Source organism: Solanum tuberosum, unplaced genomic scaffold, assembly GCF_000226075.1.
Source record: "Solanum tuberosum cultivar DM 1-3 516 R44 unplaced genomic scaffold, SolTub_3.0 scf00214, whole genome shotgun sequence".
Classification (NCBI taxonomy): Eukaryota; Viridiplantae; Streptophyta; class Magnoliopsida; order Solanales; family Solanaceae; genus Solanum; species Solanum tuberosum.
In genome coordinates, this window is record NW_006239139.1 from 954,516 (window position 1) to 972,820 (window position 18,305).

The window sequence follows — 18,305 nt, forward strand, 5'->3', positions numbered from 1 at the left end:
TGCATAGCACTATAGAACAACATAAATTGGTGTCGGACAACTTCTATAATTAAACAACAAGAATCCATCATTTTAGCGACTAAAATATCAAAAAATCATGTTAATAGATCAAATCAACATCTTAAAATTCAGAGCCTATAAATATCAAATATTAAATCTGCCTCTATGAAACAGGTTCGAAGTAAAAGGTACTATACTTTATGCATTGGTGATTGGGATTAAGAATTTGATCTGTTCCACATTTGTAACAAAAGTGGCATCCACATCTGCAAATGTTAAAAACAATAATGCATCAGAACTTTAAAACATTATTCACAACAACTTGTTAACAATTACTATTGTCAAATGCCTAAGCAGTCATCATTATCGATATCGAGGAGATATCGAGATAATGTAATACCACTTTAAACACTGTGTCTTCTATATGGAGAATTTTATTTTTTTTATGATCGTAGTGTTTGGGTCACCTTTCGCATGTCTTGACTTATTTCACATGTTGTCTACCACCAACAACATGTAACATGTAACTTTGTCCACCAAGCTAGGGACGATGGGAAGAATCACCTAATATTTTTGTCTTCATTGAAATTTAAACCTGAGACTTCATTGCTCTCAACCACTTCATTGACTACCGAGTTATATCCTTGGATGATTAAAACATATTTCCAAAAACCAATTTTATTAGAAATTTTTAAAAACATATTCTCTAGAAAAATAAGTTTTCACCTCCATATGATTGTCTGGGTTAATATGTAATGACAGAAAGTAATACAACCAATCTAAATATCGTATTTATTAAAATAATACAGGACCATACTATAAAACACAGTACGATATATTATTAAATAATACATAACAACCATCGAAACAAAATGTTAACAAAATCTATTAAATATGTGAGTCGTGTATTAGGGTGTGTTCAGTCAAGAGCGGCTCAATGCCTTAAAAAAATCAGGCATATGTCTTAGCCCCAAATTTGATGGCCCCAATTTTTTTAGTAATTATAGAATTATTACTATAAGCTTTTTTCAACCAAAAAATAATATATTGTGTCTTTCTTTCTTTTAGTACATTTCGAAGTATTAAAGAATGTTAAATTTTTAAATTTAACTTCCACATAACATGTTTAAAACCACAAGATTAAAAAATATTTTGTTATATTATATATATTTAAATAGTCTAGCTTATGACCATAAATCTAGAAATAACTTTCTATCTCAAAAATTAAAAAATATAAAAAACCAAAAGTTAGGCCTAGTGTTTGGGTAATCTTTCGCATCTCTTGACTAATTCTACAAGACGCATATCGACCTCCCACTAGCAATATAAATATGTAACTTTGTCCATCAAAAATCACCTAGTATTTTTGTATGTCAACCACTTCATTCTCTTCATTTCGAGAAAAACATTTCCAAAAATCAATTTTATTAGGATTTTTAAAAACTATTTTCTCTAAAGTTCTCAGAATGAGAATGAACGATAAAATTATCGAATGTTGTATTCATACCATACAATAAAACACAATACCATATATTATAATATATGGTAGTTAAGAACCATCCAAACGAAATGTTAACAAAATATATTAAATATGTGAGTATTAACTCAGAACAATAAATCAAAACCGTCATAATACTAAACTCATAAATATCAACTTTATAAATTCATTTTATAAACATCTTCAACTTTCTGAATTCATTTTATAAACATCTAATATTTGTAGAGGAATAGAAAACCAAAACTTGAAACCAACCTCCATAATCCATTTTATAAACATATAATATATAACCTCCATAATCCATTTTATAAACATATAAAATATAATTATATTTGTAAAAGACTACAAAATCAAAATTCAATTCATTTTATAAACATATAATATATAATTATAATTGTAAAAGACTATAAAATTAAAACTCAATTCATTTTATAAACATATAACATATAATTATATTTGTAAAAGACTACAAAATCAAAACTCGAAACTAACCTGCATATTATATGAGCGCAACCTTTATTCCTAGCCACATAGATTCTGCATTTTGGACACCTCTGCCATCGCTTGCGCTTTGCAAGCTTCATAAGCAACATATCTTCCGTACCCGTTTCATTATTTTTTTGCAGTTTCTTAAATTCTTCACACGAAATCCCTTTATGCCATGGAACTTTACAATTAGCACAGAACAATTTCTTACATTCCGGACATTTTGAATGACTATTCACCATATATTTTTCCCGAATTTCATGGATCAAAAGAGCTAAGCAATTTTTATAAGGACAGTATAATTTCTCAGAATCCATAATCATCCTCTCGCATAACACGTCTCCCCATCTATCAAAAACTTGTTTAGGAAGAATCGATCTGCAATAATAAGGTTCGTAATTCCCATTGCAACCCAAAACAGGGCACGAAATTTGTGGAATGTTCTGTTGTAGCTTTGAGGCTATGTAATTGACAGTACATTGATTACAGTAAGAATGATTACAACCCATAATTTGAAAAATTTCCGTCATTGGCTTCTCATCGATGCAAATCTCACATATGAAGTTTGAATTATTCAATAAAATTTCAATTTCACCATCGGATATTTCAATTAAGACTTTTTCCGTTCCAGTACGGCTGCGATTTGAACGAACTGATTCAAAGTTTGTCCGTACAGCTCGTTTACGCTTACGCCTTGGAATTTTTTGAGTTGAGTGTATTACTAAAACGTCATCGTCGTGGTAGTCGTTGTCATCGTCGTCACTGATGTTTATAATTTTCACGGCGGCGGTGCAGATTACTTCCATTGTTGAAGTAAGAAAAAATAATTGCAATAAGGTAAGAAAAATTGAAGTATAAAGGAGGTTGTTTATGTGAGTTTGTTACGTGATGGAGAAGGCAATGCTTCTTTTAGGATTGTACACAAGGAAAGATTACGTATTATAATAGGCTTTTGTGGTCGGACCCTTTCCCAAACCTACCCATAGCAAGAACTTTTAGTGCATAGGGCTTTCCCAGAGTACTATGCATGTCTAATGGGCCGGGACGGGCTGACTCAATTTTGGATGTTTTTTTTGGCGGGGGAGGCCCAAGCTAATAAATTAGTGTGTTGTTGTCTGGTTTAGAACCTGGGTACTTCCACAAAAATGAACCCACTTTATCAAAGGCTATCATTTGTTTTAATGGGGTCAATATTTTATTTATACTTGTTTTTTCAGAAGACAAATATACTTATATATATCGTGTATTTTTTTTACAAGGTGGATTCATATGAACCCTCTTGACCCAACGTGGTCCTGCCCCTAGTGGCGAGGCAGACTCTTGTCGCCTCTGGCCGTCCAAAACACTAGGCAGACAGACCCAAAATCGGATCGAACTACCTAGATTAATCGGGTTGAATGTTTTATGGGTCGGGCAAGGTGTACTCTATGCCTATCTAACGGGTCGAGCTGACATCAAATCAAATCGAATCGAATCAATTTCCGTCCGAACCGAATTAGTCCAATTTATGAGACTATTGAACTCCTCCCTCCAACAAGGACCCAAATTGACCGGGTTGAATTTTCTACGGACCCGAGGAAGTTAAACTATGATTATCAAATGGGATAGACCGACTAACAACAGGTTGAACTACCCGAATTGATAGGCTTGATTTTTTTAATGAACGGGACAAGTTGTATTATGCATGTCTTACAGGTCGAGCTAACATCAAATCGAATCAATTTTCATCCAAATCGAATCAGACCAATTTATGTAACGGTTGAACTCCTCCCTTCAACCTGGACTCCGAATTGACCGAGTTGAATTTTCCATGGACCGGACAAGTTGCACTATACTTGTCTGACGAGCCAGGCCTACCTAAAATTGGTTCAAACCAACTTCCGCCAGGTCCAGGCTAGCCTAATTATGTGACTGCTTGAATTGGTCCCTCCAAACCGGACATCGAACTGGTCGGGTTGAAGTTTTGTGAACCGGACCAGTCCGGTCCGTCCCGAACACCCTAAAGTTACACTAGTAGGATAAGTAGGCAATTTTCTTTAACTTTTTAAGTTTTTTTGGACATTTTTCTTTTTTGGAAAGTGGGGCCATGAATAACTATTAAAAAAAAGTTTTTTTAAAAAATAAAATAAAATAAAGGAAAAGATCAAAATTGTACCATTGGAAAAATCGAGCAACTTTGTTTTATATGTTAAAAAACTTTGATTTAATTTTGTCACCTACTTTTGGATAAAGTTTCGGTTTTATATTTAACCTTAAAATAGTTTTACCTTGAGAAATTTTATAAATCATAATGAAAATTTAAGGGATATTTTTAGAATAATTAAAACATGTTTAATCGACTTATTTCATGCTCAAATTTTGTTAATAACATGAGCAAATATTTGACAATTTACTAAGTGCAAAGATATTAAAACAAAAGAATTTTTAATAGAAGGGGGCAAATTTGGACCTTTTCCCCTTTTTCATATTGTACATAGAGATATTTATAGTATTTGTGTTTAATTTTTAAAGGATAAAATTGTAACTTTTTTATATAGTACGTATCACATATGTTGTTTATGGTCCATTTCTTTGTTATACCATCTTTCACATAAACCTCGCATGAACACGAAATATCCCTAATTTGAAATGTACTTTTGCGAATTCGTTAATCTGAATGCCATTTTCTTTAAATACTAGTAACACTTTTACATAAAATAGGACGGCAAAAGTAGGTAAGACATACAATTTTCTAAGAAAAAAAAAACATAGATTTACTTCATTTATTATATTACAAAATACATAGCCTTTTCCCTTTGTGTATTATAAAAGTAACCACTTTATAACCTATTCCCTTTGTGTATTGCAAAAGTAACCACTTTCATCATCCATTATTACTACTTTTTGCAAATATGTCCACTTTTTAAGTGCTAGAATTTTTGGACTTGAGAAAAGATCCACTTTTGGTTATTTCACGCAAAGGTTTGTCAGTAAATCTGATTATATTGTAAACCCAAGCACCAGCAATGGCCCCAAGTGTTGGGCTGACCAAATAAATCCATAGGCCTTTGTAATGGCTTGACACTATTGCTGGGCCCAAACTCCTTGCTGGATTCATCGATGCCCCCGATATCGGTCTGTTCCACCACAACTCATTAGTACGTAAGAATTAACCTAAATAGCCGCTCGCTCAAGCACTTAAGTTACACATAATTGATTGATAAACAACAAGAACATATCCGGTATAATTTCGTAAGTGTTGAGTTTGGGGTGAGATTTGGGAGGGGTGTATGCAGTATTTCTAGTGAAAGTAGAGAGAATGTTTTCGATAGCGTATCAAAATCAAGTATGGAAAGAAAATACTAAAATGAAAGTCGGCTAGTGTATATTATATGCGTAATCAGTATCTAATTTATGCATGTCAACTAAAAAAGGAGTTTACTTGTGGAATTTGATTAATTAGATGTATATTATGCATAAAATTTTATACCTATGAGTAGTTAGGTGTAAATAGCTTGGAGTTTTACTTGTGGAATTTGAAATTTACGACGACTATTTTTACAATTAATTAGAGAGTAATTACCCGGTAAACATCACATTAAGCAAAATTGTTGCCCCCACAGCAAGACCAGCAAGTTCTCCAATCTGCAAATAATAAACATGATAAAAATATTTTAATTATGGAACAATGAATGTTTAAGAATCCCTAAGCAATTTTCTAATTCAACTAATAAAATTACTTCAAGAAATTAATTCGAAATAAATTAATTTACTCTAATATTAACATAACTTTAGCATGAAATGAATGAATTACACGTGTCCAATTCTATATTAGAGAGAAAAGATTCAAACCAACCCTTCAACTTTTGATTATGGTTTAAAATACCCTTATATTATAGTTTCATTAGATGCCATATATTTTTATTCAAAATAAATATATTTTTTATTTTTTTTATTTTACTCTTAATGAGATAATTTTAAAGCACATAAATGTTTATGATTCGCTTTAGACAACAAAATCATTTTCCATTTGATAAATTCTATGTTCAGTCAGATACCACCATATAAATTAGGACAGAAAGATTACTTACAGCTCGATTATCGGTTGCAACACCGGAGATGACGAACATGAGATAGAAAGTAATTATAAATTCAACGACAAAGGATTGAAAATCGGTGCCGGACGGTAGGGTTCCGGCGAAGTGATCGTGTTTTCCGTTGAATATTAATCGTAAAGTTCCACTTGCTAAGGTTGCTCCAAGGACTTGAGCTGCTACATAAGCTGGTACCTTAAAAAAGGAAAAGATATATTTGTCTTAAAAATCTTCATTTTTTTTCGACGGAATTAATATATTATCAATCTCTTAAATTTGACAGTAAAGTTTATTTAGATACTCCTCGAACTACATATTATCTCAGTTGAACATTTGAACACATAGTAAAGTGTTCACCATTCATTTTAGACATTTGTAGCTTAATTTTTTTTTAAAATTATGTATGTGTTCTTAAACGTTCATTAACGTAGATAAATTAATCGTCTCAAATATGTCACCTCTTTTAGTTATATATATAATCATCCTTCATTGAAATAAGCCTGAGATTTTATGACTTATTAAATCATATAGCTCATATACTCGACCAGATGCTCAATCAAGACAAGCAACTACAACTCATATGTGTAAATAAAAGTTAATTGGTAAGTTTAAGAAATTGTCAATTTTAAAAAAAATTGTGTCCAATTAAATTATGTCATATAAATTGATAAAGTTGTCATATGATCAGCATGTCATAAGTTTGAGCGATAAAAACAGTCTTTTGCATAAATACAAGGTAAGACTGTGTATAATAGACTCTTATGGTCAATCCTTTTGGAGTCCTGCACATATAGGGAGCTTAATGCACTGAACTGTTCAAAAAACATACTTATCTAAATATTACGTCATATAAATTGAAACGGAAAGAATACCTGTTTCCAAGGGAACCTTTTGACAGAGGCAAATGCAATAGTGACAGCAGGGTTAAAATGTGCACCAGAAATATGGCCAACAGAGTAAACCATAACCATTACAACAAGTCCCCAAGTTATGGCTATTCCTGGAAATGTTATCATCCCTTTATCTGCATTTACCACTACTGATCCACATCCAGCAAATATCAAGAAATATGTTCCTATCATTTCTGCTATTATCTGTAAAATTCGATCAGTGTAATTTTATAAGTAACGTCTGAAATAATCATAGTTAATCAAATCATATATTTGATCAGTGGAATACAACAAGTGGAGTTTGGAATCGTCATAATTAATCAAAATAAGAAAAGATATATACATCAAATATTCAAACTAGCTAGATACCATCCAGGATTATGCTGGAATGAATAAATAAAGGAAGAAATATTGATAGAAAGAGTTTTTTTTTATAAAAAAAATAGGCCTTACGTGACACAAACTCAAATTTATCGGGCCACAAAACAAATACAGGAACGTCATAATAATCGGATGTAAGAAATTATTCTATCTAGATGTTTTTTTAATAAATAACCATTTAAACTTTTAGATGATATAATCGTAATAGACAAAAAATTTAGGCTCGTGTCTCACCATCATTTTTCATTTTTCATAGAAAAAATTGTAGTAATTAATTATATTTTTTTTTTCACATACAAAAAATTTACCAACAAGAAGATTAATTAAGATGTTAAGTACTCACCTTTTGAATAAAAGGAACAGTAAGAAAACTTGAGGTTGAAGAAGACTCTTTGTGATTATTCAAATCATGATCTTCTTTAATATTTAAACTTACACCATGATTAATATTTCCATTAACATTAATCTGATGATCAGCCATAGATAATATATAATTAATCCTTAATTAATTGTTCAAGAAAACAAAAGGAGGGTATATAAGATGGATTAATACTAAGGAGGTAGTTGTGAAGAACAAGGGTTATCTCCTATTTATAGACAAAAAAAAATAGTTTGAAAAAATTGATTAATAAAAAATTTAAAAAAGAAAGAGGAAAGAGGAAGAGACAACTTTATTCTTTTTCTGTTTTTTTGCCTTTTTTGTTTCTTTATGAGAGATCTATACTTTGACAAAGAGATGAAAAAAAAATGATAAAAAAATAGTCTATCATGTGTAGGGGCGGATTTAGAGTATTGGGTGCGGATTCTTGAAAACTCAGTAATTTAAATGGATAGATTTTATATTTATATTGAAATTTTTTACAAAATACTTGAGAAATATCTTTTAAGAAACTCAGTAACAAATTAAAGTAGTCATTTGCCTAATGGTTGAGAATTAATTCAATGTGAATTTTAAAATATATTTTTGAAAATTTTTAATTCTTCAAATTTATTATATAAGTGAGGAGAATTGTGAAAAAAGAATAAACTAGAAACACTAGAAAGTCTCATCAAATTTAAGGTCCATTATATTAAAAAAGCAGTACTAGACACTAAAAACAGATCAAGAATATATCAAACATAGTATAACCTATTAAAAAAAATACACCTTCAAATGTGAGTTTTCGATAAATCTTTATTTTTTCAATGAGTGGATATATTTGAAAAGTTTGTAAGCATTAATTAATTAATTAATTAAACTGTAAATAAAGATAGCGCATTATATCTGATCCAAGAAGGTTATGAATATAAAGAAGAATTTTTTGTCACAAATCATTAACTAGTTGCCCTACTATCCACTTGACAAATGAAAGTTCTATTATCATTTTTATCCTAAAGTTGTATTTTTTTTTTTTATCTAATATAAATTAAGAAGCAATACTTTATTCGTCTCAATTTATATGATATTATTTAATTTGATATAAAATTTTAATAAAATAAAAAAGCTTTTGAAATTTTGGTTAATTATACAAAAAAAATTATATTTAATTGACTATAAATCATTTCAATAGACAAAAAATGAAAAATTTTATTTATGAATTTTTTTAAAAAAATGTGTGTTACATAAATTGAGAAAGAAGATGTACACTAATTTTGCTTGAACGGTTTTTATTGAACTAGAGCAATTCATTAAAAAAAATGTGTTACACAAGATTAATTTTTTTGATTTCTCGTTAAGTGTCTTATATCCATATTGAAACATGATTAAATTAGCTTAAGAAAATTATACAAACATTTTTTATTTATATTTGTCTAGTAGATTTTTTTTATTTTAGTATAGGAGGGTGACTTCTAAAATAACTGCAAACGTTGACACTTAGAAATTACTGCATATATTAATACTAATTAAGTATATTTGTTCTTTGGTATAAACGTTATTTGATGGCAGGTAATTTTAATTGCTCTATTCTCATCTAATTAATTGATAGTATTATTCAATAATTTATTTATTTTAACTTGTCATTTTTCCTTCCTTGAGAATAGCCTATAGGGAGGCAGAGGATGACTTATGAAAAAGTTTAATAACGGTTTACCATTATTGTCGAAAGACATTACGTACGTACCTCAATCAGATATCTCGAATTCGAGTTTAAGTGTAATAAAAATATAAAATAAGAAGCACATTTAATTTCTGTAAATGAATTTTATGTGGCGTAATTCAGAATTTGTCGAGGCTAAGCTCTAAATCTTTACTCTCAACAAAAGATTTCAAATTCAATCCCTGAATATTAAAAAAGATTTTAATAAAAAATGTTTCTCTAGATTTCTAATAAATCGTATACTATAATACTAATTCAAATTAATCAAATTATGATATAAGTATCAAACATTTAGCGAAAAAGCAAGAAAAGGGACATTTGGCTAGATAGATTCTATGTTTCTAAAGAATTAATTTTTTTTCATAGGAAATATATTAGAATCCTAGAACAATAAACATGTCCAAATCATCCAAGGAGAATATATATATATATATATTACTCATATATATATATATACTTATAATTAAGGAATAGAAAAAATTAAGGAACAAAACTTGCAATAGATGATGGTTATATGGAGAGCTCATTTAAATAATTAAAATGTTGAAAGTGACACTTTATATTTATTTAATTATATCTTCAACGCGTCTTTTTTTTTGTACAAATAAATTTTATGATGATTATTGATTTGTGTTGATGAAACTTGTGTATTTTCTAATCATAAATTCGCTAGTTGTTAATTTTGCCCTCTTACTAAGCTCTTCACATGAAATACCAAAAATAGAAATAGCTCGATGCACTAAGCATCCATCATGCATTCACGAGTTTGAGGAAGGGGTGGATTCCTAAAGGTGTTAAGTAGACAACTTATCTTGATGTTTCTAATCATTTCACGACTCAAATTTATGACCTATTAATAACACAAAGTCAACTTTATTGTTACTCCAAGACTCTTCGATCTGTTCACCTTAAAGATCCCAAATCTTTTAAATAGTTGGATCATGGATGTAAATTATATACATATATTGATAGTGTAAAATTTTATATTTTTAATATATTTCAATTCGACTTAACAAAGTAATTTATTTTGTTTTATTAGTTGAAGACGTCAAAAAGAACAAGCAATATACTTTGTATTAGATCAAGTCAACAGCTTTTGAGTAACTTCTCTTTTATTTTAAAAAAAAACACATTTCACATCTTTATAATATGTTTCCTCATTGTGTGATCTCATAATTTTCTCATGATTGCATCATTTTATAGGCACATATAATATTTGAGTGATACCGTGTAATTAACACATAAATCTCACGTCGATAAAACACAATGTTATATATATATATATATATAAAAAAAAAAAATTAAAAGCAAGCCGGAGATATTTTTAAATCGTGTAAATTAAAATTCAAAGCGAACAATATCACCAACAGTTAATTGTAACATGCTTCAACTATATTATTATTCCATATAAATTAGGAAATCAAACAGAAGCTTCTTTTACAACATAGTAATTGAACATTAATTAATTAATAAAAAGCTACACAATATGAGTGAAAAAAATTCAACAACCCACAAAAATTTGCATGATTAGTGCCATGCAAAAACAACTTTTTTAACCCGCATGCATTAACCCCACTAAAACATCCCACTATTTACCATTTCTAATTAAAAGTCTCCAAAATGCTCTTATATTGACTTCTTGTCTCAAAAAAATATATATATTAAAAGATCAAGATTGCATATTAACTAACACATCTATTTTGATTATTTTGGTTTCCATCCGATGTCTGATACTCGTATTGTAACCCCGACTAATTCAAATTTGTAGCGTGTAAGACGCTTATATTTAGGGAGAATTGCTCCCTGACATGTTTGTTCCCTCATATTCAAGGGTCAAACCTGCTGAGACCTTTGATTAAAAATAGAGGAATTTTATCCGTCCTGCCACAATCCTGATTCATAATCTTAACTAACAGTCAAACACAAGATATTTCAACTATTCAACTTTATGTTATATATCCAAAGTCCAAATTTGATACTACACCACTTTATTTTTGGAATCTTACTTTGTTGAACCAAGTGTTCACACATAATTCTTGTGAATGAATTAGGAAAAGTAGTAATAAAATATTGTAGCTAAGGGCAAAAAGAAGTATTTAGTCATTTACCCCATGATTCATGGAATTTGTTAGTTGATTTATCTTTTTTGAAATGGCAGGCAATGACTTGTGATATACACTTCACTTTTTATAATTTTCTTACTTCTCATCACAAGGAAATTATTAGTCTGTTTTATATTGTTTTTTCAAAAGACATATAGGCCCCTTGACTTTGATTAAACGCGTCATTAGAGTCTAAGGTTTGCTTTATTACATACATACTTAACTAAGTGTGTTACATTGTCATAAAGATATGGGGTTCACTTATATTCAATTGAGGTTCAACTCACCATGTGATCGATATTTGCTTAAACTTTATACTATATCAAATCGCGATACATGTCGTACCACTACCTAACATTGCAGGCAGAGTGGCTTTGACACCATATCTAGGTATTAACAACCAAAACCACTAGTTATGTTGTCTCCTTTGGACTTGGGTCCATATATACAACCTTAATGTGTGTACTAAGGTCTAAGGCCACATTTAAAATTTAGAATATTTGAATTTGAATGGTATATATTTGATTGTTAAGATGATATATTTAAATGTGATAAAATCTTAATTTATATGGTGTTGTACATAAAAGTAGTTTGATTCCTCTAAAATCTAGCAATGATGGTCATCGTGACGATGGTTGTGCTTGGTGAAGGTAGTTGATGGTGGTGGTGAAATGGATGACGATGATATAGGTGGTCGATGAGAGTTATACACATCAGACTCAACTAGAAAACATTTGGGTGTTCAACTTATTTTACTAATAAGCAATTAACGTTAATCATAAAAGAGAAAAACACTATTAGGAACTAGTATGTGAACTAAACGACCCAAAGATATTGACTTGATCTTGACAAATCGTAAATAAACAATAAAATATAGAAAAACACTCCTTGTAAGTCAACTCCTACAAACTATATCATGTGAACAATTACAAAAGATAACTACATTAAAAAGTAATTCCAATCTTGAAAGAGGAAAAAATAAAAAGAATATAAAAAATTGGGATAGTACTACAAATACAGGGAAAATTCAAGGGAAAATGTGCAAAAATAAATACTTCAATCTACAAGAAAATGTAACATTTGTTGCTACTGTGCATTTTAAATTGGTTTTACTAACCAAAACATCTTCACATCCAGAAGTGATTAACATAAGTTTAACTTCAAATTTGCACAAAGATATGTTTATGATCAAAATCAATGAATAAGTAGACTTCTCTTCTCTATCTGCAAAATCAGCAAAAGAAATAATAATCAGACTCGAGTGTGTGACCTAGTGGTCAATGGAGAGGGAGGAGAAAAGATCTAAAGCAAAGCAGGTGATTTCTTTCTATATGTCGAAGTGTTGGTGGACAGAGTAACTGGTATACCTATGCTTAGTGGGAGGTACAAGGTAACCGGTGAAATTAGTCGAGGTGCGCGCGAGCTAGCCTAGACATCACCGTTGTAAACTAACTTTGCTTGTGGGTCAGCATAAGCGTGTTGCAAACATATTTATGACAAAAAGTTGGTAATAAGAAGAGGTTACCTAGTGCTGGAGTTGCCAAGTGTAAGCTCGAGATCATCAGTCGCACACTCCTCGTGAATTCTTTCACCTTCCCATGGCTTCACTAATCCCATCATATGGCTGCCAAATGCAAACTCTGCTGAAATAGCATCCGACATTGGTACGTCAGCTGTTTGGTCTATACCTGACGCAATTGCAGGAGAACATGCCCCGCTTTGCCCTGGTGTCCACATCCGAGACCCTCCATTTGATATTGGCTCCTTGAATCCGAATGGATTTGGTGAGACAAGGCTAAACGTAGGGGATGAAGGTCCGTCTTGTGGAGTTTGAACACCAGAAAGCCAACCTGAATCTGGTGGTGTTTGACGACCAGGACTGGCGGGGGTAGAGGATGGTAAGAAGGCATAGTGTTGTTGTGCCCACCCTGAATTTGCCATGGGATCATCACTCATTCTAGGTGTACGAGCTGTGGGAGAGCTCAAAGGTGGAGTAACAGGCGCACTTATAGAGCTCCCAGGAATGTACAAATGGTGGGGAAATCTGGATGATGAAGGCGATGATCCGGATGAGAGATTCTTAAGCCAAGGAATTAGTGTGTTAGGATCATGATTATTTTGGACATTTGCAACATAATTGGATGAGACTGGGCTAGGGAAAGATGATGAAGCAGGACTTGGATTATACGAAGCACCTGGACTCGGTTGGTAAGATGAGCAGGGGCTAACAGATGCTGAATAACCTATAATATCCACATGCCCAACTGGCTTGCATCCCTGGAAAATAGAGAATCGATTAGCATATACAAAAATGAATAATCACAAAAAGAATCGAGAATAAATCTGCCACCAGAACAATGCAATTATGGCAGAAGCAAACGTCATATTCATAAGGTGTTGCACATTGATGACTACTAGCTGATAAACAATGAGCCAATTAAGTTCTCATCATTCTTTAAAGACGTCAGACATCTAAGTTTTAGACGCAGCATAAACAATCTTTGAGCTGAGTGGAAACAGCCTCTCTACCCTACCTACCCTCCCCAGATCCCACTTGTGGGATAAGAAAGGGTTTGTTGTTGTTGTTGTATGCAGCATTAACAAGATGGTATTTTAGTGCCAAGCAATCAGGCAGACCTGAATGCCTTGATAATTTTCCAAGTCATCAATTAAAATATCAACTCAAACAAAAGCCACCAAGAATGCACACTAATTTTGCACACCGGGTTGTACCTTGACCGCTCATCTCTACCATTGTTCTATAATATACCTATCGACACAGAAGCAGAGACGGCACTTGAAAATAGTACTCCCTCTGTCCCTAATTACTTGTCCACTTTTCCTTTTTTAATTGTCCCTAATTACTTGTCCCTATTATACCCTTAATTAATTACTTTGAAAAAGGTAGAACTTCTTGAAAATCTTAAGTTTTTAATTCATCCACTTCATAATTAATAGGGGTAAAATGGTAAACTCACTACGTAAATCATTATTTTCTTAATAGATGTGTCAATTCAAAAGTGGACAAGTAATTAGGAACAGAGGGAGTAATCTCATGAATCCAGAGCAACCAAAATTCTGTTCTTATGAGGTTAGCAATCTACTTTGCTGTTAGAAACCAACTTCTGCAACACATGGACCAACAAAACTCAGCTCTTCTGAAACCATTGCGCTCTTTACTTATCCAGTGATTGATACTATCGGTTGATCAGGATCACAGTACAAAACTTACAAGTAGGAAATGAAAGGAGATCAAACCCAATGAAATGGAAAACCATTTGCTAATTAATAAAAAATTTAACCAAATACTCATTGGTAGGACCTCATATCTTTAATGTACATTGTATATAACCTCTTCATTCACCTATATGTAAAAAAGAAATCTGAAATTCATCTTCAGTACATTTAAAGAAAAATCACCTATATTAGGATGGATCTGAGCTCAGCAATAAGTTTGCTCTTTAAAATAAATAAATAAATAAATTCCACCTCTTTTACACTGAGAAAATCGTTTCCAAGTAAATGATGACAAGGGTTAAAGTACTTAATCATATGGTCTTTCTAGTAACGGTTCAAGTTGGTAGAATCGCCTTCAATCATGTATGCACCACTTGTACGAAGGTGCATGCATTAAGGTTTGGAACTCTCTTATTGTTTGAACCTTCTTAAGGGCACGACCCTACTGTATTCTAGGACCCTATACCAAGCTCTACCCTTCCCAAATTTCCTTCTGTTTTGAAGAGGAAAATCAAATCTCTCCACGTGGGTTGATCCTCCTATTCCTTTGGGCTTAGCAAGCCAACAGTATGCAGTTAAGCCAACTCTTTTTTCAGATAGTGTGGCTATTTTCTGTTTGACATGAATATTTTTAACTAAGGTACTTTGAATATTGTTTAGTAGTCCCTAATATTTTAACTCAGTCCATGATATAAGAGTTCCTCATCCACTCCAATTGACCTCATTCCACATAAATTCACAAATATTACTGGAGTCATCACCCGGTACTTGTGCTGGTGGAAGATAACATGTGCCTGGTGGAATTAATCGAGTTACGCACAAGCTGGCGGGGACATCACCTCACCACAACAACAACACACCCAGTTTTATCCCACAAGTGGAGGATCCGGGTAGTAGTGTGGACGCAGACCTTACCCATAACTTGTGCAGGTAAAAAGCTTGTTTCTGATAGGTCTCACGCTGGCGGGGACACCACCTTCATAAAAAGTATTAGTGGAGTCATCTTTAGCAGTCCAGTGGTGACTGTTATCCACCTTCCAATTTTTAGATTTAGGCTCCATATGCATCACCACAAATCTGAACTCTTTTTGTCATCAAATGGCCATTAAAGTTTTCATCCACAACAATTATGAATTATTGGTCCCCTTCCCCACCATTGACCAAAGACTCAATATAATGACAGACAATCCCTACATATTCATGATATAAAGTACCAACATACCCAAAAAGAATTGGACATAACCCACACCCACACCCTAAAGGGGCAAAGAATGATGGCACTATCAGTAGTGTCAACACCATGATTATAAATTTATACTCTGAGACCCATAAACAGTTCTCCTCCCATCCAATCCAAAATTAATTTCCCACACGCTTTACAGCCTCAACAATTAATTACTCCATTTTTTTTCTCTTTTTTGTGATACAGAATCCAAAGATTTGATATCTACTTTCCTTTTATATTATAATCAATACATTATAAACTTTATAACAAACTGCAACATAAAGTATAATAAATGACACCCAACATTCAAGAACATCTAAGGCCCACAAATTTGATAACCAATCCACACCACCTCAAAACAACTATTGAATCACATGCTTGACTTTAGATTGGCAATGCATTTAACCCCGGAAATCTCGGTAAAAGACTATAACCAAATTGGATACACAAATTATTAGAAACTAATTTAACGTTATCGATAGACGCAGATCCAAGATTTGAGTTTTATGAGTTCTCAATTCTAGGTCAACAAGTCGGCAACCTTAAGTGCTAGTAATTTATCTTTAACATATATACATGGTTTGGACCAACGACACTGGATTCAGCCAAACCCATATGCTAAAGGCTACCTCCGCCCTTGCTATATGACCCGACAATATAAAAAATAAGAGTAACTTAACATGTTATACAATATAAAAAATAAGAGTAACTTAACATGTTATACTCCTGCCAAGTTAATTTATATGACAAATTTCCTTTACAGTCTGTTCAGGAAAAACATAACAACTTTCTAAAATTAGAAATCATTCATCTTAAACTTATCATTTTACCATTAGTGAGAAAATTTTAAAACCACACAATTTCACGAAATGTTTAAGACTAACATTTCAAAAGTCTTATAGCTAGCAAATGTTATGTCATGTTTTTTTTAACCATAAGTTTAAAAAATTCTCCCTTTTTCTTAAACTCAGTACATATTCAAATTTTTCCACATAAATTGAAAAGTTGAGAGTATTATTTACTATACTCCTACTATTATTATGAAAATTTACTGTAATTAGTTTATTGTGCTTGTATTTTACATCATCAGTGTATAAAACTTAAAACTTTGTTAGAAATATGGGATGACAATGCCAGAGACAGTGATGCATCAAGAGGTTGTACTATGTGCTTTGAGTGGTGAGCCTTTAAAATTCCCAAAATGCCCTTTAAGAAAGTAAAAAAGAATCTGCTCGAGTTAGGAGACAGAAACTGCAAAAACTCAAAGAACGTCGCTTTCAAGAAGCATCACAGCCCACAGGTGAAAATGCAGTAAATTTGGACACATTTGACCATAAAAATTGTTCACTTTTTCTCGGAGTAATTACACTTTATTTGAACATCAATGTTTCGCCGTGAAAATTCAAATTCAACAATAGCCTATAAACTATTTTTCTTCAATTTTCAACTCCAACTCCATAAATTCGTGGGAAAAAAGTGAAAAATACTTTAAATCTATGGCCAAACGCGTAAAAAATGACTGCGTTGACCTTCTACAATAAAGCAAAAGTATAGATAGAGTGTGAAAATACAAGTATTCAGCAGGGGTAATCTCGTCCAAATCGAGCATTTTGTAGAAATATTCAAACTTTTCAGAAAATCTCAGACTATGAATCTATGAACTTGATGTTCCGATCGAAAATAAAACAAAAAATTAGCTCAATCCGAATCGGTTAATCAGCTCAGTTTCGCTAGATGAATATAAAAAAATCAGTAGAAAAAGGCAATAACTTCAATTTACCTTTTTGTAAGTAGTTCCATCTTCTTCAACGATCCAACCAGCTTCTTTACACAGAGCTTTCAACACCTCGTTGTTATCACAATGTTTCGGGAGCTTATAGTTACCGTACATTCTAAGTCCGGCGAAGATCTTCGCGGCGATCGCTCTTCGCCGTCGTTCTCTCCTTTTGTTGTTCTCTCTTTCCTTCCATGTCGGTAACCTCGTACCGGACGTCATTCCGGTCGCCGGAATTGCTGCTGTAAACAGGGATCGAACCGGATTAAAAAAGCGGTTCGAGTGTGAAACCGGTTTGGTTCTGGATCGGTTTGAAGTTGAAAATTTGTAAGATGAAGAAGAAGAGGAGGGAGAAGTAAATATGTGAACGGTGAGTTTAATATTGCCACTAAATGATTAAAATATTACGTAGCTTGCCACTTAGGTTTTGTTTGGTTTGAAATAAAGTCATTTCAATTTTCAAGATTGTAATTAGTTGAGGTGGAGTCATAATTTTTAGTTTATGCGTTTATGTACTATAGCTCTTTTGTTTATTAGATTTGCATTGGATAGATAATTTGT

At 32.1% G+C, this 18,305-nt stretch overlaps 3 protein-coding genes across 4 annotated transcripts; all 3 read right to left on the reverse strand.

Annotated features, from left to right (window-relative positions):
- Positions 1-163: 163 nt before the first annotated feature.
- LOC102596680 (probable E3 ubiquitin-protein ligase RNF217) lies at positions 164-2,790 on the reverse strand. Its single transcript, XM_015312689.1, has 2 exons — positions 1,991-2,790; positions 164-266 (listed from the first exon to the last, which is right to left on the reverse strand). Exons 1-2 carry the CDS (start codon positions 2,788-2,790, stop codon positions 164-166), a joined length of 903 nt encoding a protein of 300 aa, XP_015168175.1.
- A 1,932-nt stretch (positions 2,791-4,722) lies between these two features.
- On the reverse strand, positions 4,723-7,897 carry LOC102581997 (aquaporin NIP1-1-like). The gene is made up of 5 exons (XM_006356029.2): positions 7,672-7,897; positions 6,930-7,151; positions 6,055-6,252; positions 5,547-5,608; positions 4,723-5,100 (listed from the first exon to the last, which is right to left on the reverse strand). Exons 1-5 carry the CDS (start codon positions 7,807-7,809, stop codon positions 4,887-4,889), a joined length of 834 nt encoding a protein of 277 aa, XP_006356091.1. The 5' UTR covers positions 7,810-7,897; the 3' UTR covers positions 4,723-4,886.
- A 4,502-nt stretch (positions 7,898-12,399) lies between these two features.
- On the reverse strand, positions 12,400-18,095 carry LOC102582327 (BES1/BZR1 homolog protein 4-like). 2 transcript variants are annotated; one of them, XM_006356030.2, is made up of 3 exons: positions 17,751-18,095; positions 13,034-13,785; positions 12,400-12,732 (listed from the first exon to the last, which is right to left on the reverse strand). In XM_006356030.2, the coding sequence occupies exons 1-3, from the start codon at positions 17,964-17,966 to the stop codon at positions 12,729-12,731; spliced, it is 972 nt and encodes a 323-aa protein (XP_006356092.1). In that variant the 5' UTR covers positions 17,967-18,095; the 3' UTR covers positions 12,400-12,728. The 2 variants fall into 2 exon arrangements, with proteins under 2 accessions (XP_006356092.1, XP_006356093.1); XM_006356031.2 differs by lacking the exon at positions 12,400-12,732 and having other exon boundaries at positions 13,030-13,785.
- Between the last annotated feature and the right edge of the window lie 210 nt (positions 18,096-18,305).